We start from the raw sequence: 25,442 nt of genomic DNA, 5'->3' as shown, positions 1-25,442 counted from the left end.
GCTCTTGAAATTTAGTACTAGCGTTTCTATTTAAATTTTTCACCTCTGAAGCAAGTGTAGACTTACATTGGCCTTGTTAACCATAACATCTAAGACAGTTCAGAGCCAGCTTGGAAAAAATGGTGATTTAAAGACCAGAATGACCAGCAAACCTTTCCAAACCAATCATCTCCTTGTTTCTTTCATGACTGTGGGGGCTGCTGTGCAGGGAATCAGAGACTGCATAAACCTGTTTCACAATATAGGCAAGATGAAAGTGAGATTCTCAGCTTTATTTTGAACGATAGTGTGGCTGTCACATATTATGAATATATGTAGAAAGGAACTATGAGCTCTTACAAAAGCAAAGCAGTCTGCTAAAGAATAAAGCTCAGGAAAAATTCAACAAAAATAGACAGAGAAGGGTGGGTGTGTTGTGTGGTCCCCCCCCTTTAAAAACCAAAATTAAAATGTTTATTTTTCTCTAGGTAGTATTTGTGTGGTTGTGATTCGTAGAACTATTATTTTTAATGATAGTTTTCATGAAGAAGGAAGGTGCACGTGGGATCTTTAGTGTTACTTTATTTGGTATGGTCGTTTCCATTTGAAATAATTCCAAGCCTGTTGTCTACGAAAAGAATCTAGAAATCTTTTTAGTCTCTCTCCCTTCCTCCCTCCCTCCCCTGCCTCTGCCTTGTCTCCTCCTCCTCTCCATATACACAAAATCTAACAAAATGTGGCTGTTGGGAGGGAAATTCTGTCCTGGCTTCTATTCCAGAAATGTTTGTTTCTTAAAAAGTTCTTGATTTTCATTATAGACATCGATGAATGTGCATTGAACATGCTGCTTTGTGACAACGGGCAATGCAGAAATACCCCTGGAAGTTTCACCTGCACCTGTCCAAAAGGATTTGTATATACTCCTGACCTAAAGACATGTGAAGGTAATTGGTAACACTCCATTTTGTCCCGGTTTTATTCTTTTGGATTGTTCTCAGATTATGCCAGAAAGACTTTGAACCTTGATGAGGATATAATATGTAGAACTAAAAAAACCATGAGGAAATTATATGGGGAGGTAGGGGAATGAGAAGAGAGAAGGCCAAAATGAAAATGTTAGATAGCCTCGTGGAATAGCCTGTTAGGTGTGTACTAGCCCTCTCCTTATTGACTGCTACCAGCAGGCCCACACTGTGCCAAGGGTGAGGGAAACTTGAGAAGAACCAAGTTATACAAATCTGTTACCTTGTGTGGAGAACAGAGCCAGACAGCTCCTAGTTTGAACCCTTTTTGAGCCGCAGACAGGATGTGTATCAGATCATTTAAACAATACTCTCCATTGCCATGAAGCAGGACAATAGCTGGGTATCATGGAAAAATGCGATACTGCTTCCAAGTTCGAAGTTTTAATGTTCTAACGTGTTAGTGTGTCTTTAGGGCACATGCATCATTGGTCTATTGTGAAGAGTTTCATAATAGAAAAACAGAGTATCAGGAAAACTGGTCATGAGGAAAGCTTCTTCCATTTTTCCCTAAGCTGAAAAAGGCCATATGTACTTTTGTTAATGCTTCCTGGCACTAACGGCAGTGTGTTTCTCTTCTAGATATTGATGAGTGTGAATCTAACCCCTGCGTTAATGGGGTGTGCAAGAACACACCAGGCTCTTTTGCTTGTGAATGTTCTCCTGAAAGTACTTTGGACACAACGAGAACCATCTGCATAGGTATTTATTCTTGCAAAGATTTTACGTTTGCTGGTTGAAAATGTCCAGTGGCATACAAACATCATACACTAAGTTTAGGAAATATTTTAAAATAACTTGTATAGATAAATCTGGTGGAAAAACATTAAGAAACAATGTTAACAAAGTATTTGTTTTCACTGTTACTGTGGGTACATAGTGTGGCTAGCACTTGGGAGTGGGGTATGCTTCCATGTTAAATTTGAAAGAGAGATGAAATTTTTTGTAAGAAATACAGAAATGCCAAGACTACTTCTTCAGGACTATGCTCACCAGCTTAATTCTTCCTGCAAGAGAGGTGGACATGTTCTCGTTAAGATCTGCCCTCTAGAAAGGCCCGTTTTCTATTTGAGGTGGAGCATGAGTAAGTTGTATACAGTCCAGACCAGCTCAAGAGCAGCCACGGACAATGCTGTGACTCAGATACTCTATGGACTTGTAATTTCTTCCCTTACCTGTTTGGAGGGACAGTAATTTATAGCTGTTGCCTAGTCAGTGAGGAAAACTGTAGAACTAGATTTCCGTCTGATCCTTAGCTCTCTCCTGCTACTTCCTATATAGGAGGATCACATATCCAGACTGGAGAATCTGATAGATTAATGGAAGATCTAGGAGGGGCTCATATCTACCCCACTCTTCTACATGTGCCTCTAATCTAAGTCATAATAAATACAGTGACTCAGATTTTGAATGGTGTTGAGATATTCCCTGTTGAGGCCAATAAGCATGAGCTAGGATTTGCAAGGGCTCTGTGCTGGGATGATTTCAGGCTATAGTCCAGCATAAAGAAGGATAAATTTCAAGAGCTTTTGAAATAAATTCAGATCTGATGTAGTAAGTTATAATGAAAGGATGATTCTTCTTCATGGTTAAATTCACATGCGTTTGCAAATATATTAATGTATAATGCTAAACAATCTGTATGACAATACACTGGTTTTTTTTCCAAACAGAAACTGTTAAGGGCACCTGTTGGCAGAACATAGTGGATGGAAGATGTGAAATAAATATCAATGGAGCAACTCTGAAGTCTCAGTGTTGTTCCTCACTAGGTGCTGCTTGGGGAAGCCCGTGTACACCATGTGAACGAGGTAACACTGTTCATTTTCCTCCGGACCCTAGGATTTTTCCTATTCTGAGGGTGGTCCAGATTATTGTCATAGAAGTTTGGGCACAGGCTAGACAAGCAACTTGTACTATCAAGCAGTCATTCAGCCTGAAAAAGGGAAGTCTTAAGTATTTGAGAAGTAGCATGTAGCTATGGAAGGTTCTTCCTCTTGATTTTATAGTGAACATTTTACAAGTTTAAATTCTGAAGGGAAGGGACCACACCTACAGTCTGTAACTTGAAGTATTACTTTAGCATTTTTGTCATAATTAGTGATCTAGAGTTCCTAATGATGTAGCAATAGATGCATGTTCCCCAGAGCTCCTAAGAAAAATGTTTGCAACAAATGGATCTTTGGTGTGGTAATGGAGGGAGGAGAGGGAGTAGCCCTTGTTGTTATACTCTGTAGATTAACTGGTGACCTAGAGAATCATACAGTTGATCAAGAAATGGGTTGAGGTCTCTGCATATTCACTTGATAATTAGGCTGAACTGTGGGATGAGCTGGGAACCCAAGGGTGAGCCAATGAATGCAGAAATGTGTGTGGGTTGTCACTTCTATATGCTGAAAGCTGCTAATTTGTTCAGCTCTTTGGTTAAGTTCACCCTGTATATCTTAGCAGAATTCATCCTCATCCATCCGTGGCAAATAGAGCTGTAATGTGCCGTGATCAAGTTAAATGAATTAATTGATTTGAATGAAGCAAGAATCATATAACCACTTTCGGGTTAGCTAGCTAAGACACATGGGAAGCAGAAGAGGATAATGGCTGACACTATGTAGTTTATGTAGTTGCCCCATCTTATCTCTGTTATTTCAGAAAATACTGAGATACTGTGTAAGCACTTAGACTTCTCATAGCAATCAACTGTAGATAATATTTCACATGATCAGTTTTGCACAATAAGATAATGGTGAGTTTGGGACTGTAGCATTCTAAAAGTTCATTTTGTTTGTTTTACAGACCCGATATGTCAAAAAGGATATTCAAGAATAAGAGGAACATTGTGTGAAGGTATTTATTGTTGCCTTAACAGAAATCAGAGCTTGAATGAAAAAATGCTGGTGTTTTGATTTAAGTGGTTAATTTAGCATAGAGGAACACTATGCCAAATTTTTACCTCCTGTAGTTCAATTGACTTCATTAGAGTTATGTCAGGGATGAATTTGCTTTCAGTTTGTTTGGTATTCCTACATGCTCACAGTGTATCTTAAAGCACACACTTGCAAATATAGTGTCTACCAGTGTAATGAGATGGTACTCTCTCTTCAAATACTGTTAACTGAGTAACTTATTTGGGCAAAGTATGTATCTTATGTATGTTATAAAACACGGCATTATTGGTACAGTGGTATGACAAATCATTTCTATACTTAGAAAAAGAATGTTTAAAAACTAGATTTGACATGAAAGTGTTTTTTGGGTTGGTTTTTTTTTTCCCCCTTAACCTTGGCTTTCTTCCATGCAACATTATATGAAATCAGACATGTTCCAAAGCGTAGTTTCATTGTCTTATTAAAAAGCACAAAAAAAAGGCATCAGGACACAGTTAAACTTTGGTTAAAGAGGAGATTAAAGATGTTTTAAATGTGTAGCTTTTTACTTGGTATGAGATGACTCTATACTATTCTGTGAGAATTGAAGGTCCCACCCTATTTCATCTTCCTTTGAATTGATTTGAACCCCTGGAAAAGTACTGCATATTTCCATAATATGCAGAAGCTCAGTGTCTCAAACTGCTGTGGGTCAGCCTGACTGACAACATCTGACATGACACTGCAGTTAAAATATTTTTTAAAAATTACTCCCATATGTAGCTTCCATAAAGAAACATTGTTTTTCCCCTTAACAAAAAATAAAATAAAATTAAAAAAAAAGAGGAACACCCTCACACATATTCTTTGCTTTCCAAATTATGACCGAATACCTTGGCATGTCTGTGCTGCAGACCCACTGTACATAACTTATCTGACCTCAGCAACACTTTCTGGAGTGTGTAAGTGAAAGAAAAGAGGGGGGGGGGGGGGGAAAGTGGCCCCACCTATCTTTCTTCACAAGGAAAGTCTTAGAACATTTTCAACACTGCTGGGATGGAAAGTTTATCCTTCCAAGATGTAGCCATAAGTGTTTTCAGCATTTCCTTTACCAGCACTTTGGATTACATCTATTATATGCTTTAATCTTTCTCATTTCCATGGTACCTGGATATCCCTGGATTTTTCAGAGGGGTTTCCCCTGCTTTTAACATACTGAAGCCGTATTTTGGTTTCAACCAACATAAGCATTTTTCAAGGCAGAGAAAGACCTCTAGGAAATGTACTGGCAAGTGAGAGACAGGGCAAGGGAGTAAGCTTCATTCCCAAAAGGTGATACTCAGTTCTCCCATACACAGCCCATGCAAAATGAGTAATGGACCTTGTGCAAGGAAATAAGCAAGCTAAATTGGCAGTGTTCCTCTAGTTTACGGGTGAGCCCTGGAGTTGTCAGCTGGAATATTGCTCACAGGCCGTGAGCTGGATTTCAGTGGTTTCTAATAGTCCACTGGCTTTACTTTCTGCTTTCCAGTCAATATGGGCCATTTATTTATAATACCTGTTCAAGGGCAGAGGCTGCTGATGTCCACCCCATATTTATCCTCCGCCCTGCTTCATGCGGTTTGAGAGCTGCAGAGTCTGTCTGCACCAGGAACGTTGTCTGGAGGCCTCGCGAGTCCAGCCTACCCTTTTCTTGATTGCCCTACACATGAGTGCTCAGCTATAGATTGTCGGAGTCATTCTTTTTTCATTTCTTGTTCTTGTCCTCTCCTGTCTTAAAAATTGTCATGCTTCATCTTGGGCCATATTTAATACTGGAGGCTTTTTCCTAAAGGGACAGTCGTGAAGCATATGATTTTCACAAAAAAGTGGGAGGCCCCCACATTTAGGTTACTAAACATTTATTTATGCCCAGGCCAAGCTAACACAGTTAATCAAATTATCCTGATCCAAAAGTATAAAATTTACCACTTAAATATAATCTTTACTTAATGAAGCTAAACTCTGTGTGCAGTCTTAAGGAGTTTATTTTAATCTATATAAAGTTACTAATTGCTGACAAGGCCATAGGGCCAGATTTCAAACAGTGCTGTAGTTTCGAGACAGGCAGAGGTGTGCCTGATAAGACACAAACATTAAAAAAAATAAATAAATATTAAAACCCAGTAAAAAAATACAGTATACCTTAATCTCATTGGAATAATTTATAATCTCATTATGCACTTGCCTTTGTCTGTCTTTGCCCATTTGCTTCAAAAGTCTGGCCCACAGTGAGTGTGAAAATTGATATAATCTTTAAATGCCTCTCCTTTTTTTGTTACTTTTGAGTTTGATTTCAGTATATGTAGGAATGGCAAAAAGCAACATGTATTATTTCCAATCATCAGCAGTTTTCTGTAATTAATTGGTTCTGGCTGACTTGCATAGGAAATCCTAAACCTTTGGAGTTTTGTCAAGGCGTGTAAACTGCTGTAATTTTGTATTTTACCTTAAAAACAAACATTAGAATGTTCATATTTTTTTCTGATTTGTTCAATGCTAAATGATATTTATTAGCATGCTAGTGACTACTTTTATTCACATTTTGTTTGGAAATAGATGTAAATGAATGTGAGGTGTTTCCTGGAGTCTGTACAAATGGGCAGTGTGTCAATACCTTGGGATCGTTTGTCTGCCAGTGCCCTAATGGAATGACTTTAGATGCTTCTGGACGGACATGTCTTGGTAGGTATTAATTCCACTTACAGGTCTCCTAGGGAAGAACAAATCTGTATGGTGACCAATATTAGTGCTGTATGTGTTCTTACAAGTAAGGAACATTATTTTTGTCCACAGAAGTAATTTTCAAATGGAATCAGTCAGGGACATGAACTTCATTCAACTAGAATATGAACAGATTCCAATGGTAGTAGCTAAAGCCCATCACCATCTGCTAGCTAGTGAATAGCATTGCTTGAGTTCTAGATTGTTCATCTGACAACTCCCTACACATAATCTGTGCTCTCAGCACTCTTCATCCGCAACCTCACTGAAATCACTGAGTTTGGAAGAGTCGGGGAGGGGAAACCACTGTGGGCTGGGACTCAGGTGTCTGAGAAGGGATGTGGTGTTCCTAGCCACACTGTATGCCTTAATGGAGGGTGCAACAGAATATCGAAGTTCTGTATGCTGTCCATCCAAAGCACCTTTGTCCCTTCAAGACAGTAAATGTGTAAGACATCTCAGAACAAGACATAGCTTGTAGTAATTAAAAGGCCCTATATATGTATGGTATGGTAAGCTGGAATGCTTAAAATCCTCTTCTGATCCAAAATCTACTTCAAGCGTTGAGCACAATTTTTCAGAATAGTGCTTCAAATTTACTTCAATGCTTAATTCCTGAGTTTAGCATTAATATTTTGCTGTTAGAAATTATGCAGTGTGCTTGGTACGCTCCTGTAAGTCCATAAAAACATGAAGCAAACTGTCCTGTGAAGGGATTCTGGAAAAGGATTCCTCTGCGGTGAACTAAATTTTCTCTTTCTCTCTCAACATGTTGTTCAATTGCCCAACAGACATTCGCTTGGAGAGTTGCTACCTGCAGCATGAAGATGAGCAGTGCACCTCTCAAATACCAGGCCGACACCGAATGGATGCTTGCTGCTGTTCAGTGGGGGCAGCGTGGGGCTTTGAGTGTGAGGAGTGCCCTCTGAAGGGGTCACCTGAATTTGAAGCTCTTTGTCCTAGAGGATCTGGGTTCTCTACTAAGATAGAGATAACTGGGAAACCTTTCTCTAAAGGTATGTGATCCCTTTGTGGTTTGTTGCCAGCAAATCCTGCTGGCTTTTCATTTTACTCTTCCCTTGGACAATTTCTGTGGGTTTGAAGATTTCAGTGACAGTCAGGGATTTCACTTGCCATAAGACACGTTTGAAAATCCAGTTAGATTTTATAGAAATTAAGGCCAGAATAAAACATAAAATAATCTAGTCTGTCTGACAGACCATTAAATACGGTATTATACTGCAGCCTCAAAACATTAAATTTGTGTCCCTGCTAGAGAGGTTAAATTGTGTCTGACTTTGCCTCCTGTGTTGCACCTATTGGTGCATATGGCTGATGGAGTAACTCTGAAAACCTGGCACCCTGAAGTACAAGAACCGGAACAAACTGAGCAATCACCTTTGGATGTATTGAAAGAGCACCTTACCTGTGCAGGGTGCAATAACTTTAATTCTACTGTGGAGCAGGCAAGGGAGGGTGAATAATATTAGGAATTTCTTGTGGAGCTACTTGGAGAAGTAAAGAAAAATGTTTCCAGGATGATAGCTCAAATCAGCAGAATTTAATTTACTGTAAACCAAGTATTGTTACGAGTGTTATTGGTAAACTTCCAGCATTAAATGGAAATCACACAGCAATATCCTAGCATCATGTGCTGAAAGCCATCTTTCTGGAGTTGCCAGTGGGGTTAAGCTGGACAATGTCAGAAGCACAAATTGATGTGAATATGTTTATAAAGAAAGCCCATTACCCCATAAATTAAACATTCTGAAGTCTGAAAGGAGGAGAAAATACATATGAATGGCAATTGCTGCTGTTAGTGTCAGCCTTAGTTTTATGAACAGTTACTAAGTCATTAATTAACCATAAAGAAAAGTGACATATGCTTTTATTTATGCTCATTATGTTTTCTGTGACTCATGGAAGTCATGTTTTTTTCTTGGAAACCAGAAGACAGAGTGGTTCTTTTGGAAGTTCCCTTTGCCCTTGTAGGTTTGATCCTCTGTCCACTGAAATCTTACTGTTAACTTCTATGAGCTGCAAATCAGATTCTGCAGGACAAAGGGAAGACTAATATTTTCTGGCAGAAAGTGCTCTTGGAAGTTCCAGTGCCGAGTGTCTACTTTGTTGGTCAGGTAGAAGTCAGTCTTGGTTTATGTAGTGTGATCCACAATTTTCCCAAAAGGAGGGGTTATTATTATGAGAAAGGATGAGCTCTGAAGTTGACACTGTTCTTTTGTGCACTGTTTTTGTATGAAATGATGATATGTCCTCACTGTTCCATTTTTAGATATCAATGAATGTAAAATGGTCCCCGGTCTTTGTACCCATGGAAAATGCAGAAATACCATTGGCAGTTTTAAGTGTAGATGTGACAGTGGATTTGCCCTTGATTCTGAAGAGAGGAATTGCACAGGTAAAGTGCATGGATATGTGTCTCATAACTTTGATTTGAAATGGAAAAACTAAACTCCTTTGAAAATATGGTGGGTGTGTTTTGTGTTACAGATATTGATGAATGCCGCATCTCTCCTGATCTTTGTGGCCAAGGCATCTGTGTCAATACTCCTGGAGACTTTGAATGTGAATGTTTTGAAGGCTATGAAAGTGGATTTATGATGATGAAAAACTGCATGGGTATGTTTTTTATAGATCACAGATGTGCAATAGTATGCTATGTATGGTTTATTTTTTGTTTATTTTGTATTTTTTTTTAAGGTTTGATTGCACCTGGGTTTAGGCCCCTCTTATTTTGTGAGTCTTACTAAAGTTCACTTTAGCTTGATTTCCACCCCAAATGTGAATTTACTGCTTCTGCAGGATGCCAAAGCATAAATGAGTGAGGGTCAGTATTTTAGGATATTAAGTTTATCCCCACAATCCCCATTTTGCTAAGTGGGACACCACCCTGAACTTTGAAATTAGACTAGATGAAAATTTAGAAGAAGCCTCTTTTAATTCTATTTTAACTGCACTGTGGTGTGAAGGATAACTAGCTATAAGAAAGGCTCCAGAGCCAACCTAAAGAGACAGTGCTGTGATGGGTAGCAGGCAGTGGGGAGGGATGGGCTCTCGCTGTTGCAGTGCTGGCCCCTGCAGTGATGTGCCTTCCCTTCTCCCCACAGACATCGACGAGTGTCAGCGCAATCCCCTTCTCTGCCGAGGTGGCACCTGCATCAACACGGAGGGAAGTTTTCGGTGCGATTGTCCTCCAGGCCATCAGATATCACCAAATATCTCTGCGTGTATAGGTGAGACATACAGGCAAAATCACTATCGTGCACAGCTTTGTATACCTCTCATGTGCTGCACATGCATTTATAATGTTTGCTTTAGTATCATTTTCATTCAGACCTAAAATGTGTTCCTGTCTTCTTTCGCAACAGACATAAATGAATGTGACCTAAGCACCAGTTTGTGCCGAAATGGACGTTGTGTCAACCTGATCGGAAAATATCAGTGTGCTTGTAACCCTGGATATCAGTCGACACCTGACAAGTTATACTGTGTTGGTAAGGACAAAATCTACACAGGATCTCTAGTGAATAGGGAAGATAAAACAAAAGTTAAGTTGTATAAAGGCATTTTTAATGGTGGTTCACAAATCTAACACAGTCTGTCAAAATAATTTGCAAAATACCCAAAATGTGCACTTCAATTATTGCTAGGAATGAACGCAATTATGGCAGCACTACAGTTCACTGTGTTATCGCTTATTTTCTCCAGTAAATCAGTCATGGTACATAAAACAGCATACTATTTTAAATGGCCTAAGACTTCAGATTTTGATCATTAAGAGGGAGTGCTGTGTTAAATCCTGAGTTATGTATTTTAGTAAAAATCAGCATTTCTGACAGACTATGGAGTAGAATCATGTGGTTCAATTGAAATATTTCCTAATTTGGTCTGCAACTGTCTCAAATACAGGGCCTTTCCAGTAACTTTTTCTTTAAAGCCACATTTTGTAAACAACACTTAGCTTAAATCATGTATTGTGCACTCTTATGTGCATACGTTCTATTGTGCAACACAAAACCACATGAAAAGTCCACTGGCTTTAATTCTGCCCAGTTGATATTTTTTTCCCTTGATCCTTATAAAAACTTTGCTGCCTTCATGATACTGTGGTAACCCAGCAGTTATATTTTTATGTGCAGAAAGAGAACTGTAGAGGTATTTATATATGCAATCAGGTAATACCATCTTTTTCCCTCCCTGGTTTGCCTGACATCCATCCCCATGCCTATATTTCCAAACACCTGAATGAATGTTCAAGGAGTGTACAAATACCAGGTGTAGATTGTGGACCGAAGCTGTTCTGGAAAGCTGACTCAAAGTGTGTCCTTGAAATGTACTTTACAGTATAAGGTACTGTGGGGTTTAACTGTAATTTTCTCCTTTTTAGATATTGATGAGTGCAGTATAATGAATGGCGGCTGTGAGAACTTCTGTACAAACTCAGAGGGCAGCTATGAATGTAGCTGTAAACAAGGCTTTGCACTCATGCCAGACCACAGGACATGTACTGGTAAGAGAGATTTTGGGAAGTTTTCTGCTGGAAGTGTTTATTTCAATAGTTTAAAAACGGAGCTTCTTTTTAAGATTAATTCTATTGTAACAAATATATTGAAAAAAAAAAAAAGTAGTAATGCATGGAAAGTGAAATTCTTTTTCTAAGTAAACATCTCCAAACTAATGGAATTGGGCAACTGCAGACTGAATTGGTTCAAAGGGAATTGATTCTTTATCGTTTCAGAAGGTGTACAAGTTGATTCTAAGTTTTGTAACAAAAAGCTGTCATTTTTTCAGTAAGAGAGAGATTTTCTCCCTTAAGGTATTATATTAGATGTGAATCCATAATGTGTTGAAGTCAACGGAAAGGATCATCATAAACAGAAGCCAAAATGGTCTGCATGTGTAATGTATGGTTATATTTGAGACAAAATAGATAGGAATGCTAGAAAATGAGCTGATTGCCTTGTTCTGTGGTTGTGTGTTACCAGCTTTTAAGCAAGCAAGAAAGTTACTATCTTTAATTCTTTGTTTAGTCAAATGCAAGCATACTGCATTACTTCAAAACTGAATGACTTTCAGACAAACTGAAATCTGAATATTTCTAGTATGAATCTTTCTTAGGATACAGCTCTAATCAGGATTTGCGAGAAAACTTTCAGAGCTCTGTAACAGTCAAATGTTCTCCTTTTGGAGTCTGGGAGTCATAATCCCAGTAAGTGAATTGTACTCGGTGATTTCCACATAGGTTACTGGAAAGATAATTCTGTCCTACTCTTCTTGCTGCACAATCACTGGGCTGCTGAGGCATGTGAATTTTTGCCAGCTGTGTGCCAATTCCATTCAAGAGCTTATTGAGAAGCATAAGAAAATTAACAGGGTTAATCCCTTGGAATAGAATTGCCTGTATAGTTGAACAAATGGAGGGTTTTCTATACTGAATTAATAGAGAGAGCTCACATTTAGAATTTGTAAATATTTATAGACCTCTGACCAGGGTCTCAATTGCCTCGAGCTCACTCACTACCATTCCAAAGGATAAAAGAGCCTTAAAGCATCGTTAAATGTAGTTTGCCCCCCCATTGTAGCTTACACTGGCAGAAAGATGTAAAGTAGCTGATCTTCAAGCATTGGACCCTTGTTCAAAGAAAGAAATCAACTAGGAAAAGTGCAAATTTGGCTGACCCTGAAATTAAGTATTTTAAAACCTAAAATATTTAGATTAGAAATAGTTTGCTTTAGGTCAAGTTTCTGAAAAAGGCAAGATAATACAAAAACATTGGTGTTTGGGGCACTTTTTCAATGCAAAAATAAAACCAGTTGACCAAAATAGTGCCTCAGCCAAAATCAAAACCCAAGTGACAGGATTAGAAGGACATGAGAGGGAAGGGAGGAGGGGGGAAGCAGGGGTCTCTGAGCCTCTTTTCTGTTTTCATCTTCTTGGCTTGACTGGGAACCAAATGACCCAAGTGTATACTTGGACAGTCTTAGGGATCTCAAGTCTGCTGGCTAGAAACAGTTCTGTGCTTTACTCCTGCTTGCCCTTAGCCACCCAAAGACTTACCTAAACCCAAAACCAGAGTGGATCATTTAGAGCACCTTCCTGTGTATTAAACTAAAATCTTTGGAATAGAAAAGTATCATCTTTCCCTTCTCAGAATTAAAAATGGAGAAAGCAATTGCCTGTGCTGTGGGGCAGGGACAGATTTCTCAGTGATTTGTCCACATGTTAACTTGACCACAAACATGCCCATAGAAATTTGTAGTCTGATGTTACCTGGGTGAGGAATAAAAAAGCATCTGATCTTAGTTGTGAATTTTTGCATATTTATATCCAACCTTGACCCTGAAAAATAGAATTTCATTCATAGGCAGCCAGTAATAGCTATTAGCTATTGATTTTCATACTCTCCTCTAAGAAGCACTTGTATGCGATAGCCAACACATAAAAAGGTTTAAATAGCAGAAACACCAGATACCTGTGGATGTCAAGTCAAACTCTGCCTAAGAAAATATCTAGAAATGTGAGGGGTTGCCTTTACCAACCTTTAGTATCTAAAAATGCTGCTGCCTTCTCTTGAAGAGATGTTAATTACATATATAAACATCTGGTGAATATTCAAAATCTGCATGCTGAAATTTTGCCTCTACCCAAACTGCGTGAAAAATAAGAAAAAATGTATTTTGTGACATTTTCTACTCATTGTGCTGAATATCTGGTTTTATTGCAGTAGCTGGTTTCGCATGGTACAAGATACAGTAGTACTGTGACCTGAGTATGTGAAACACCTATTTTACATTTTCAGTTTGTTGTCTGTGTGAACATGTCTTTATCTTTAACATCACACAAAGCTGGAAGCCATTACAGAATATATTTCTTGATAATAGAGCTGGTAAGAATGCTGTTCAGTTCAGTACTAGGTCAGGTTTGAATTGGTGAGGTTATGCATAAATAATCAGCTCAATTAGGAGAAACAACAGGTTCTTTGTCAGCTGATTTTCCCCCAACTGTGAAATTAGTACAGTGACAGGTTAGTAAATAAAGTTCTTTATTTCTGTCATTATTATCCCCATTTCTAGAGCTTAATTTTGCATTTTAATTCAAATTCCATTCCAAATTAACATTTTCAGGCTAATGTCCATGCCAACATTATTTGCTTGTTAAGATGAACAGGGACTGGTCAGCCTTCTTCCTTGTAGAAGCTGTGTATCCACACAAGCACTAGCTGCTAGAAATGCAGAATAACGAACATAATATTTTAAGTTAAAGTGAGTTCATTTTCTGCAGCTGCATAATTACTGCAATCCACAATAGACGGGTCTGATAATGAGTTACACCCTTTGTCTTGGAGAGGGTTCCTGAATCTTGTCCTTTTTGTGCTGATTTTTTTCCCATGGTATCACTAGGCAGAGTTTCTGATTTTTGCTCTTGCTGGTCTGAGTTGGTGCTGACACAGGGAGATTCTAGGGATTTTTACAAGGAACACTAATATAACCCTAGGGACTCTGAAAGATTCCAGACCTTAGCATGGCTGCATTAATATAATAAAGTATATGCAGCTTGGCCCCAATCAGTGATGGCCAATTTAATGAATTGAGAAAACAACCTACATGCTAGAGGATGTTCAGTCAGCTGAAATGCTAAAAAAATCCAGTAAAACCTCTTAGTGAAATAAATGTATGTACTGTAATTATTCGCATCATGAGTTTGACTCTGTGTTCCAGTTTGTCACCACCCTTGAGACCTGTAGAGGTATTCTGCATGTCTGATAGCTTTTTTAAGCTCTGTAAAGTCCAATATTTTTGTCACTGAATTTGACTTAGAGCTTCCATTGACCTCAACAATGATGGATTGTATCCAAGAATCTCCAATTGTATGTGGCCATGTGGTGTGACAAAGGTTCTGTTTGTTTTGGTTTTTTCTGTCAATGACTTTTTTACCTGTAAAGTTGGTTCCTGTTCCCATTGGAGTCAGAATGTTTGCCACTGACTTCAGCTGAAGATGATCAACTTACTCATCAAGACAATTTTGCAATGTACTGTTTGGTTATTTTCAAGGATTCAAGCTTTTTCATGTTTATCAGAGCATTAAAATGTTTGCTTGCCATGATTATGCTTGGTTGCATTGCATAAAGTTAGCATATTTTAATCTGATTTTTCCCTGTAGATATTGACGAGTGTGAAGACAATCCTAACATCTGTGATGGAGGCCAGTGTACAAACATTCCAGGAGAATACAGGTGTCTTTGCTATGATGGATTCATGGCATCTGAAGACATGAAGACTTGCATAGGTAAGTGAAAGTACATGTATTCCAATCTGCATTAACCAGGGAAAAATTATTTATTAAGGCACTATTTCCAATAAGGCAGAAAATGGTATTTATTGCTTTTATGCCCTAATTTTGGCCACCTGACCATAAGGACCAGCCCCTTTGCACAAGCTATGTTTATCAAATGCAGGTGTAATCTCTATAACCTTGTAGATCAGGATGCAAACATGGTGATCTATAGCATCATATCTTTGGGCCCTCTTCCTGTGAGGGTTTTATGCAGCTGAGAGTCCTTGCAGAAAGGAAATGCTGGTGAGTGACAGCATGGAAAATTTCTAGCAAGATAAATCACCAGTCCTGATTTAAACTTGTCTCCAAGACAAAACTATGTGCAGGTGCTGTACCTTGGTAGAACAAAAGTCATGAAACAATGTATCTCCAAAATGAAATTTTCACATTTAAATTAAAAATCTGTAGTGTATTTGAGGAGAAACGTATGTACAAAACTAGATTATATATGTAATATATAAATGTGTATACACACACATACGTATACATAGAAAGCATCAATAAATAGTCATTGTCATTCTTTGGATAATATGCTGAATCTTAGTCTCTGTTTTTAAGGAGAGTTGGAATTAAAGGTATGTTAATATAGCAGTGTTAAACCAGACCTCAAAATATACGCTAGGTAAAGAATAACTAACCTAAGCAGTTTTCTCTTTGAATACCTAGACCCATTTTTGTACCAAAACATCGTATCCCAAGAGATTTTGCCAGTTACTTTCTAAGAATTTTATGTAATAAATCTTAATTCATGGGGTTTTTTTTAGATGTTAACGAGTGTGATCTGCATCCAAACATCTGTCTGAGTGGAACCTGTGAGAATACAAAAGGCTCGTTTATCTGTCATTGTGATATGGGTTATTCAGGCAAGAAAGGCACAACTGGTTGCACAGGTATGTTTTAAAGTCTAATTATTAATTTCCAGTTAAACTCATGAGTCTGCGTGCCCTTTTTTCTAGTGTTCAAAACTTCCTCTCACTGTGCTTCTTTTCACTAAATATTGTATCTCTTACCCAAATTTTCTGAGCTTGTGCTCTGCTGGACTTCAGTGGCACAACATTCAGCCTGATGCTGCTTCGGCTGAAACGAGTGACAAAATGCCCACTGGGAACAAAATTGGGCTTATTACTGCATTGTTGTTGGTCTAAGAGAACAGAAAATGCCATTGCCTGAAATTTGACAGACTCTGAGGACCTCAGTGCATTTGGATTAGTTAATTGTATACTATGCATGCAAATAACAGGTATCTGTTCCAAGTGTTATTTTGGCAATCACTGATAGCTTGAAATATATGCTAAAATATATTTTCAGGTTTTGCGAAGTGGCAACAATACAGCTACTCAACTGCATTATATCAGCAAAATGAAAATTTGCATTATTTCATGTATTGCCAGCAAACAGAAATGATTCAAATATATAGGCTCGGAGGCCATGACATTAATAATCCTAGTGCTGGTGTCTCAAGCCAAGGTGTTGAGAGTCTTAGACTTTGCCCAAATATGAATGCAAACATATGTTTAATACAATTTTTAATGTAGGCTTAGGGTAAACACAAAAATATATTATTAACTGTGCATAATAAGGGCAGACTAATAATAAAAGTTTGTCTCAAAGACATTGCCAGAAATGTAAGTGCCCCAAATATATGAAGCTGGTTTTTTACAGCTCTCGTAGAACAATCTGAGAGCTGGAGTTGTACTTTGCGTATTGGACGGTGGAGGAATAGTTGTGTGTTAGTAACAGCTGCCTTTGACTTACATATGAACTGATCTAAATCCAAGAAATCCCTAATTGTACCCTGTAGACCAACTTTTCAATGTTCTTTGTTTCTGTGCTAAATTATATGAAGATCTTCAGTACTCTAGACCTGAACACCCTCGTGCTGAGTGCTGATCAGTTACACGTGGCGCAGCTGTCACTCCCAGCGTAAGGAGCAGTCAGGGAAGATGAAGCAATTAGTAGAAGGCAAAAGACAGAAAAGGTCATGGAGGCAAGGGAGGAATCTGAGGTATGGCTTCTGGGGAAGTGCCTGGCAGTAGCCACCATTCTGGCATTACGTGACGCAGGGTAGTGGCAAATGTCCCAAGCAATGCTTCCTTGTTAACAGTGAGGCAGGGAAATCCCTGCCTCCTGGTCCTAGCCAAGGACAGCCCCCTGGAGGGATGCTGTCTGCATGTAGTCTCTTCCCACCGCCTCATACATCTTTACCTTTCCCTCAGCCCATCCTCTGCTGCTTTTGGCTATAAGCCAGTGTCCCAAGGAGGATGGCACTCACCAGGAAAACCAGCAGAACACCACCAATTACAAAAGATGCCGTAGGGGGGCTCAGTAATTTGAGAGAGGCCAGTGGTATAAGACAAAATGGTGAAGTACCAGTTATGCTGATACAGCTGAGATGGGACCGAAATAAATCACCAAAATCTTTTGTATTTATATAAGGGAGGAAGCAGAGCAGGAACTTTGTAGGTTGGTTTCACGCTGAAGAAACTGTATGGATACAGATGCCATTGTGACTAGGGTGTGCAGTTTCTCACATTCTGGTTTTTAAAAAGTCTGATTCACTGGTGGAGACTTTTGAATTCCCTCACCTCATGTTTGTGCAGTATTAGAGCAGAGCTGAAGTTCCCAAGCTCGGGTACATAAGAGCATCCTTCAAGACTTCTTCTGCAGCGACCTTGCCAACAGCATCTTGACCTCAGGATTCAATTCTTGTCTTACAGACAGATCAAAAGCATCCACGGGTTTTAGGAACTCCCGTGGAAAAAAATTACAAAAATGTGTACAACCCTTTGAATGGGAGGTACTCTGTTTCATGAGAATAACTAAATAACATCCTCTGGGTTCCATTAGAGTTTTGTCTAAATATTTAAGCTCCCTTGTCATTACTAATTTTTTCCATTTTAACAAATAAACATGCTTTTTTTCCCAATCATTTAATAGTATTCAGAATCCACCTACTGACTCTACATTCCAATCCCACACAGATGTTTGTTACCCCCTCCTTGATTCTCAGTAAGATTGTGAACATAGTTTAGTAACAAAAATAGAATTTTTAAAAAAATATGCAAAAATATACATCATAGATGCAGGTTTCCTAGGCAAAGTGCCACAAATGGTTTAATTTCTCTTCACAAGGCAAACTGTGGCAAGACTGACTCGGAGCAGTTAATTTTAGATTTTTCTAGGCAGACAATGGTACATAGCCACTAGAGAGAAGATTGCAGAGTGTTCCCCTATCCCAGTTCCAGATTGCCCAGCTTTATGACAAATACCTTGTCTCTGCTTTTTCTGTCAATAAAGTATACATGTACTTGTGCAGAAATGAAATCCTGTATTGGCACTTGGCATTTGTATTTTGTGATTCGTCACCACTCTGGAGTATTGCCTGTAAATTTACTTGCCCTGACGTTTTCACAGAGGAACAAATTCTTCTCTGATCGGACTCTCTCCCAGCCATCCTTGCCAGTTCCAGCTGTGTGCACAGACCTCCTGTTTGCTCCTGGTGGATCTGTGCCTGCACATGCTTAAGGTGCTCTTTACAAAGTCAAACTGAACGAGGTGAACCTGGGGGCAGAAGTTGCCCAAGGCAGTCATCTGGTCAAAAATAAATGTGCTTTAAAAGTCAGCTGGATTTCTCCACAGCAGGCTCATGGAGCTGGAGGGCTGAGACCAGGCTCTGACTCTGCAAGGGCCATGCTGTTTGGAGAAAGACTAGTGGGAGATGTTCAGCTGCAGCCTTGCCTGGTGTGGGGTATGAGGTTAGAGTTTGGTCTTGAGTATTGCTTGCTGTCATCCAGTAATGATGACCCTAGTAGATAAATGAAGAGTGGGCACACACTTCATACTTGCATGGTTGACAATAACATAGTTATAAATAGTTATAAAGATAGTTACAAAGACATCACCTGATAGTGTGAAAAGAAAAGGTGATTCCTGTCATTTGCCCTCAGAAATAGGTCCGTAACATTTTGTGACTTGTATAATGTGCTTGCCTCTCTCCTATCTTTGGCTTCTGGCCATTAATAATACGTTGTGTTTCAGTCTTGATGGCACTAGAGAGTTCTGGTATCAGTGAAACAAATCCATTTCCCTTTGTGAATCTGGGAGCTGGCTGTGTCAGGCCAAATACCAGAAGATAATACTACGAAGATGCTGCCCGCCAAATGGGGGTGTCACAGAAGGAGTGTATTGTGAGTAGGCGTCTCTCCAGCCATAACATGCTGCGCCCCAGGCTGATGACGTAAGGATGAATAGCAGGCAAATCTGAACTGCCCCATGTGAAACTCCAGGAGGTGCTTACAGTGCAGTATGCTGAATAAAATCCAAGAGTGATTCCAAAAGTCAAAACAATTCTACATGTATAGAGATCAGAATAGAGGAATTTTTCCGTATATTTTTCTACTTGTGTGAGCGCTAAGTTGAAACTCCCTGTGTTCTCCCTCTGAAAAGCCTCTGTTTTACCTGCCTGATTACATGGGCAGCGACCCAGGAGGAGGAAATGCCTTGTGACTTCCACCAGACGACTGGCCCCGTGGGAATTGGGCCCAGGCTTGAAATGCCAGTGAAATGTCTGTGCAATAAAATGCACAGATACGCAGAGAGCGCCAAAAACATTAAAATGTCAGAAAATGCTTAAAGGATTTGCAGAATTCCTGACAAACAGTGCTGATAGATAGGTGGAGTCTCAATTAAATTCACGCTTTGCTAAGAACCCTTATAGACTATTGAAGCCCCAATGAAACCTAACAAAAAATGTAAATGGTACACAGAGTTCCTTGAGGATTTCATGCCCTGTGATGAATGTATGAGTTTTCATGTGTTAATGTTCACTCTCATTCTGGTCAAACGCAGAGGAATGACTTGGGTGCTTCCAGAGTATAGGTGAGAATACGGTGACTTAGCCCCATGTTCCTCTCTGGCCAAGTTTAATGATCCACTTCAAGACTGCACAGGGATGCTAGCAGGTCCTGGCTAGCTGTTTGTTTCCTTTGGTTGCCGTGTTTGCAAGCGTAGTGCCAACATGACAGGTATATACGACACGTATTTTTGCTGCACATCCGCAGCTCCAAAAATCTGTGCCTCTGTCATTAATTGGAGAGACGCTTTATTAATTGCCAGAGGCTCGAGAGAAAAAATATTTGTTCAGAGAAGAGAACCGAAGGAGCCAACAAAATAGAGTGACTGACAGGTTTTTTTCCCCAGAGTGCTTGGGATTGTTATGATGTCAGATCTGCATATTATTTATTGTGCGTATTCTCATCTGTTGTAGGCAGACAACTCCCTTAGTATTAATGGGAATTGTGCAATTACAAAGCTGAGAACATGTGTGCAGCAGGACTGGGGCACAGTGGGACCAGCTGAGGATGCAGTGTCAGTCTCGGATTGGAATGTCTTTATTTTCCTTGGCTTGTCACGGCCTCATACTGGAGGCAGAAAGAAAAGGTTGATATAAATCAGTGACTCACTCCTTTACTCTTTAGTGGCAGTCCCCCTGAAGTCAATGGGAATAGGCCACCATTGTGTAAAACCCTGACTCAAGTAGCGTCCTCCTGTGCACGCTTTGGGTCATGATACCTTCACTCAGACCAAGTGACGCTTTTCTCTTCAAACAATTATATGAAAAAAGTTGGAGTATTTGAAGAGTGTAGTACTGTTTGTACTGCCATGCAGACAGCACAATCTGGACTCTTGCTCTTATTAAAGACATTTATGTTGAGTTAATTTTTCCTCTACAGAGCTCAACTTCTCCTTTCTGTTTCATTCTGTGAAGCTGTAATTCAATACTTATGGCAGCATAAATCCATATTAAGCTCCAGTACAAGCAGGCATAAATTCCATTGATTTCACTGCCCCGTTTACACAGGAGCGTGTTTGGTCTGAGATCTCTTTTGCCTTGGAAATAATTGCCATGCAATAAATTTAGGCTTATATCTCAGCTGTGCAATGAAAGGAGAGAATAAGGATTATAGTAAAACAACATCTGAGTTAAATGCAGATAGCTTTGAAAATAAGTAAAATCTGGGATGAAGCCAGTGATGGTATTTTATATGCCTCAATCAGCTTTCATTTAAGTATCTGAAAACCTTTCCATGCGTCAATGAAATAAGCCCTGCAATGTCCCTATAAAAGTAGATGGTATTAGACAATATATTTTGCATTCCCTGTTTGATCTTTACCCAGGCAGAAAGCATTGAAATCTGTTGATATTTTTTTTTCTGGAAAGAAGCTGAAAAGGATTTCAGGATTTTGTTCAAAGCAAGTGGAATGGCATTTCAGTGGATAATCTCTGAGAAAGTTGATCCCATTATAAATACCTGTGTTTGGATATAGATTTGTGTTCACAACTTTCATCCCACAGAAGTTTCCAAGCTTTTAGTGAGTGTGTCAAACAGCTGACAGGAGAACAAGTGCAAGGGCACTAGTGTCACTGTGCTGCTGTTCCACTGAGAGATGTTAAGGGGGGCTCTCAGGTGCAGAGTGTTAGTGCAAGGTGGGATGGGATGGAGTCCACAGTCATTTTATGTAGAGTTGAAAATTTGTTTTAGATTGCCTTAAATTTGAGCCCGAGCATGACTTCATTGCGGTGTAGCTGTTCCATGCAAGTTACTGTTTGTGTTTGCTGGTGGTTTAAAAAAATTCTTGGCAGAAATCTCTCCACTGATGATGTTTTTTGTGGTGTTTTGTTGTGCTCCGCAGGGTATAAGGAAGCATGTGATTGTATGTTTCAAAGCATCAAATAATCAAATACAGTGCAATCTTAATGTTAGCAGTGGTTTAACAGTTGAGGTTTTAAAATCCTGTAAAGGTTAAAATATAGAGTGTTTGCTTCAGCTTCTTTATGTCAATGTATACTGTAGCCGACCTCTTGAAATTCCATCTAGGCTTTCCCTTCAGTCCAAGCCAAAATGAGGGTTTTTTTCTGACCAGCCTTAAGATTTTTGACAGACACTCGTTTCCTGTTTAGGGTGATGTTATCTTCATATGAGTTTCTGCACATGTTAAAAGCAAATATGCTCTGAGATTATCTGCTCCTGACCCTTTTTTTAAGTTTTAAAAAGTAAATGTCCATTTGCATGTTTTCAGGCTTGTTGGTGCAGTCAACAATCATTAATAGTAGATTCCAGCTGCCAGATTTAGATCTATATCCAGACGTCAGGACTCAGATTATGGGAATACTCATGTCTGGGGTTTTGATTTAGAGTAATGCCTCATTTAGAAAGAAACCCAGAAAAGTAAGGTTGGATGCAATTTTACTGTACAGACTTAAAAAGACCCAGCAAGTAAACAAAAAAAAACCCCAAGCCAGCGGTGGGTTTGGGTAATTTCTGGGCTTGAGTATTTAATTGTAGGATGACAGACATATGTTGTCTGCTTCTCAGAGTCACATGTAGCCTTTGTGAAAAGTGACTATATATGTACAGGGCATAGAGAAAGGACACAGAGCCTTTTGTCTAAAGAAGGGTGGGCAGAAAAACCTAAGAAAGTGTTACAAAGGAAATTATTAACATGGTACCCAGACACTTTCCCCAATGGTTCCACTCTCTTGCCCTCTTTAAAGAGCTAATAATTTTTAGGTATATTGATAGGGAAACAAATTGTGATTTTGGGGCTGAGAACCCCAAAGGTTGTTACATGGTTGATGGCTGATGTCTTTTCTTAGTCATCTTCTCAAGAGGAGTCTGTGCTGTGTTTTTCTCCGTGGAATCATGCGGAGTTTGTGAGCTTGTTTTCCCTTTCCATCTGCTATTGTACAGAATGAGATGATTTGGCTTACTGCAACAACAGTAACAGGGAGGGCTGAAAAAATTGCTATAAATATTAAGTGGTTTGATGTGAATTCTAGATAATTTACATCTTGTGTGGAAGTAAAGCTCAGTTAGGAGAGGGCTCGGTTACAGAAAACACTGTAAAATCCATAGCTCAGGCATGTAAGAAAATTCCTGCCAGTTTTGTTTTAGTTACCAGGAGTAATTGCTGAAAACAATTGTCTTTGAGTTTATACATTCTCCAAGTACTTGTATAGGGTATTAATATTGTTTTGTGACAAGGAAGAATGGAGGTCAGTTTGTCTTTTTTGGTCTGTGCATTTTGACATTGCCAGAGAATGCCCAAGAATGAAAATAAGGTGAAAATAGCAAGTACTGAAATAGAACGTGCTGGCATGAATGCATATGTTGAAGATTGGATGACTTGCTGCATGATGTCTCCAAGGATGCTGGCTTTTTCCACGGTGTTAGGTTTTCTCTTAATAAACGGCATACTTGATGAGCTTTGTGTCCATCAGCTGTCACATTAAAGACAGTAGTGCAGCCCATCCTCCACCTTTCACACAGTTTCTGGCAAAGCAGAACCTGGCTTGGTTAACTGCCTAGGGATAATCCTAGGAGAACTTTGCAGGTTGTGCCCAGCTGGTGTTCATCAGCATCCTGGCAGATCTAGTGGGGCTGTGGGAGTGCTGCATTCCAGGAGTCCCTGGGCAGCAGAGTTGCCTCTGAGACCTTTTAGCAAACCATGCGCTGTAGAGCCACCGGAGTCCCTCACTGTGGGCTCTAGGATGGGCAGATGGGAAGGCTGTCTTCTTTCCCTCAGTCATCTTAAGGTATGGCCAAGGTACATCCAGTGCATTGTAGTGGTACCTTTCTGTATTCAGGGGAGCACAGGTCTTCCCACCAGCTCATAGTCATCAAATTTGACCCACAACCCTATTGCAAAGCTGCTTGACAAACGTACATCCCAGGATGCTGAACACCTGTGGTAATCTTCATGGATGCTAGTCCTCTTCTTCCCGAAGGCTGTGGCCTCATACGCTGAGTGCACCAGTCGGAAAAGCAAAAGAAAACCTAAGTTACAGTTTTCCTTCTTGAATATAAAAGTTACCAAGCTTTGTAGCAAACTGCAGAAGTACTGCTTTATATACCTGTCAAAAAAATACATAGTAGGGCAGCACGTTTGAAATATGCTATATGCTTCTTTGTTTTTCTTTGTTGAGATTCCATTTCTCTTCTGCTTCTTTTTTAAATGTCATGTTACAAAGAAATGCAGACTTGCTTTCATGTTCTTACTGTCTTGAGAAATTCCAGTATTGGTTATCTGGATATGAGAAAGTTTGATTCACGAGCTCTTCAAACATCTCTGTGTTTTTACAGATATCAATGAGTGTGAAATCGGAGCCCATAACTGCGATCGACATGCCATATGTACAAACACAGCAGGAAGTTTCAAATGTAGCTGCAGCCCTGGCTGGATTGGAAATGGTATCAAGTGCACAGGTGAGGGTCATATGCATTGGTATTTATTTGTAAGTTCAGACCAAAGCTGGGTCCTAGAAATTCTGAAAAAAATCAATACCACACCTACAAATTGAGCAGAGATATGATTACCAAGCTTGTTAGGTTGATTTGACATCCTCCGTTGGAGGACAAATTCTCTGCCATGGTAACTGTGGAATCAGCATTATCTCATGTTTGACTTGTGAGTTGGTGAAAACAGACTGGAGCATGGAGACAGATGCTGTGTTCTTGAGGGCAGCTGATGGGAGGCAGTGAGAGGTCTCCTGGTGCTCCTCGTGAAAACAGGATACAGGTCTTAGTTTGAGAGTGCCCTGCAGCTTCCTCATTCACAGTTACTTTGTCAGACTTCTTTGCTGGGCTGCAAAGAAGCTGTGCTTGCTTCTCCAGTCAGATGACCCCACATACGTGTGAGTTTTGTTATGGAAGATTATTTAAAGTAGAGCTTCTGTGCGCCTTACACTATATTTAAAGTTTGTATTCATCGTGTGGTTTTTAACTGATGTTGCTTTTTTCCTTTTTTTTTTTTCCCTAATTATTTTAAAGACCTGGATGAGTGCTCCAATGGAACTCACATGTGCAGCCCACATGCTGACTGTAAGAATACAATGGGCTCTTACCGCTGCCTGTGTAAAGAAGGTTATACTGGGGATGGCTTCACTTGTACAGGTGAGCTTTAGGAAAGCATGGGATCACCTCCAGTGGTCCCTTGCAACCTAAGTTAGTCTACGATTCAATACACAAAACCAGCTTTTAAACAATTGAAATTATTGTCTAATATGTCATCTTCTGTTGTCTTCTACTTCACCTGAGTTGCCGTAACTTGACAGAAATACTGTGTATTATACGTAATCTAAAGCAATCTTTTTTTTTTTCACTTGATAAAATGCAAGTTTTCATTGAGCTTTTCTTGTTAATCAGAGTGGGTGGCTAAATTATTAAAACTATGCTTGATCATATAATTTGACTTGTTAGAAACCAATCCATTGGCAACCCACCTTCCTATTTAAATAATAAGGCACATGCATTAAAATGACTTTTTAAAATTGCCTGAAAATGTTTATTCTTTCCACAAGTGCATGTGTGCTGCCTGTCCTCTTTACTGCATCATCCTGAGAGATGGTGTCAGGGCGCAGTGTTGACATGTAGAATGATGGAAGTAACTGCTTCTTAAAAC

At 39.4% G+C, this 25,442-nt stretch overlaps 1 protein-coding gene across 3 annotated transcripts in view; it reads left to right on the top strand.

Moving 5' to 3' along the window:
• FBN1 (fibrillin 1) overlaps positions 1-25,442 on the top strand; it is a 157,593-nt gene that overhangs the window by 91,804 nt on the left and 40,347 nt on the right. For all 3 annotated transcript variants that reach the window (XM_055813633.1, XM_055813643.1, XM_055813626.1), the window contains exons 20-34: positions 798-923; positions 1,584-1,703; positions 2,675-2,812; positions 3,795-3,845; positions 6,464-6,589; positions 7,420-7,644; positions 8,919-9,044; positions 9,137-9,265; positions 9,754-9,879; positions 10,015-10,140; positions 11,034-11,156; positions 14,808-14,933; positions 15,746-15,871; positions 24,125-24,247; positions 24,812-24,934. In XM_055813633.1, the coding sequence (XP_055669608.1) occupies positions 798-923; positions 1,584-1,703; positions 2,675-2,812; positions 3,795-3,845; positions 6,464-6,589; positions 7,420-7,644; positions 8,919-9,044; positions 9,137-9,265; positions 9,754-9,879; positions 10,015-10,140; positions 11,034-11,156; positions 14,808-14,933; positions 15,746-15,871; positions 24,125-24,247; positions 24,812-24,934 (1,914 nt within the window). The remainder of the gene's footprint in view (positions 1-797; positions 924-1,583; positions 1,704-2,674; positions 2,813-3,794; positions 3,846-6,463; positions 6,590-7,419; positions 7,645-8,918; positions 9,045-9,136; positions 9,266-9,753; positions 9,880-10,014; positions 10,141-11,033; positions 11,157-14,807; positions 14,934-15,745; positions 15,872-24,124; positions 24,248-24,811; positions 24,935-25,442) is intronic.

This window comes from Falco peregrinus, chromosome 1, assembly GCF_023634155.1.
Source record: "Falco peregrinus isolate bFalPer1 chromosome 1, bFalPer1.pri, whole genome shotgun sequence".
Taxonomy (NCBI): Eukaryota; Metazoa; Chordata; class Aves; order Falconiformes; family Falconidae; genus Falco; species Falco peregrinus.
The sequence above is the reverse complement of the archived record's forward strand: the minus strand, read 5'-3'. Positions and strand labels throughout refer to the sequence as shown.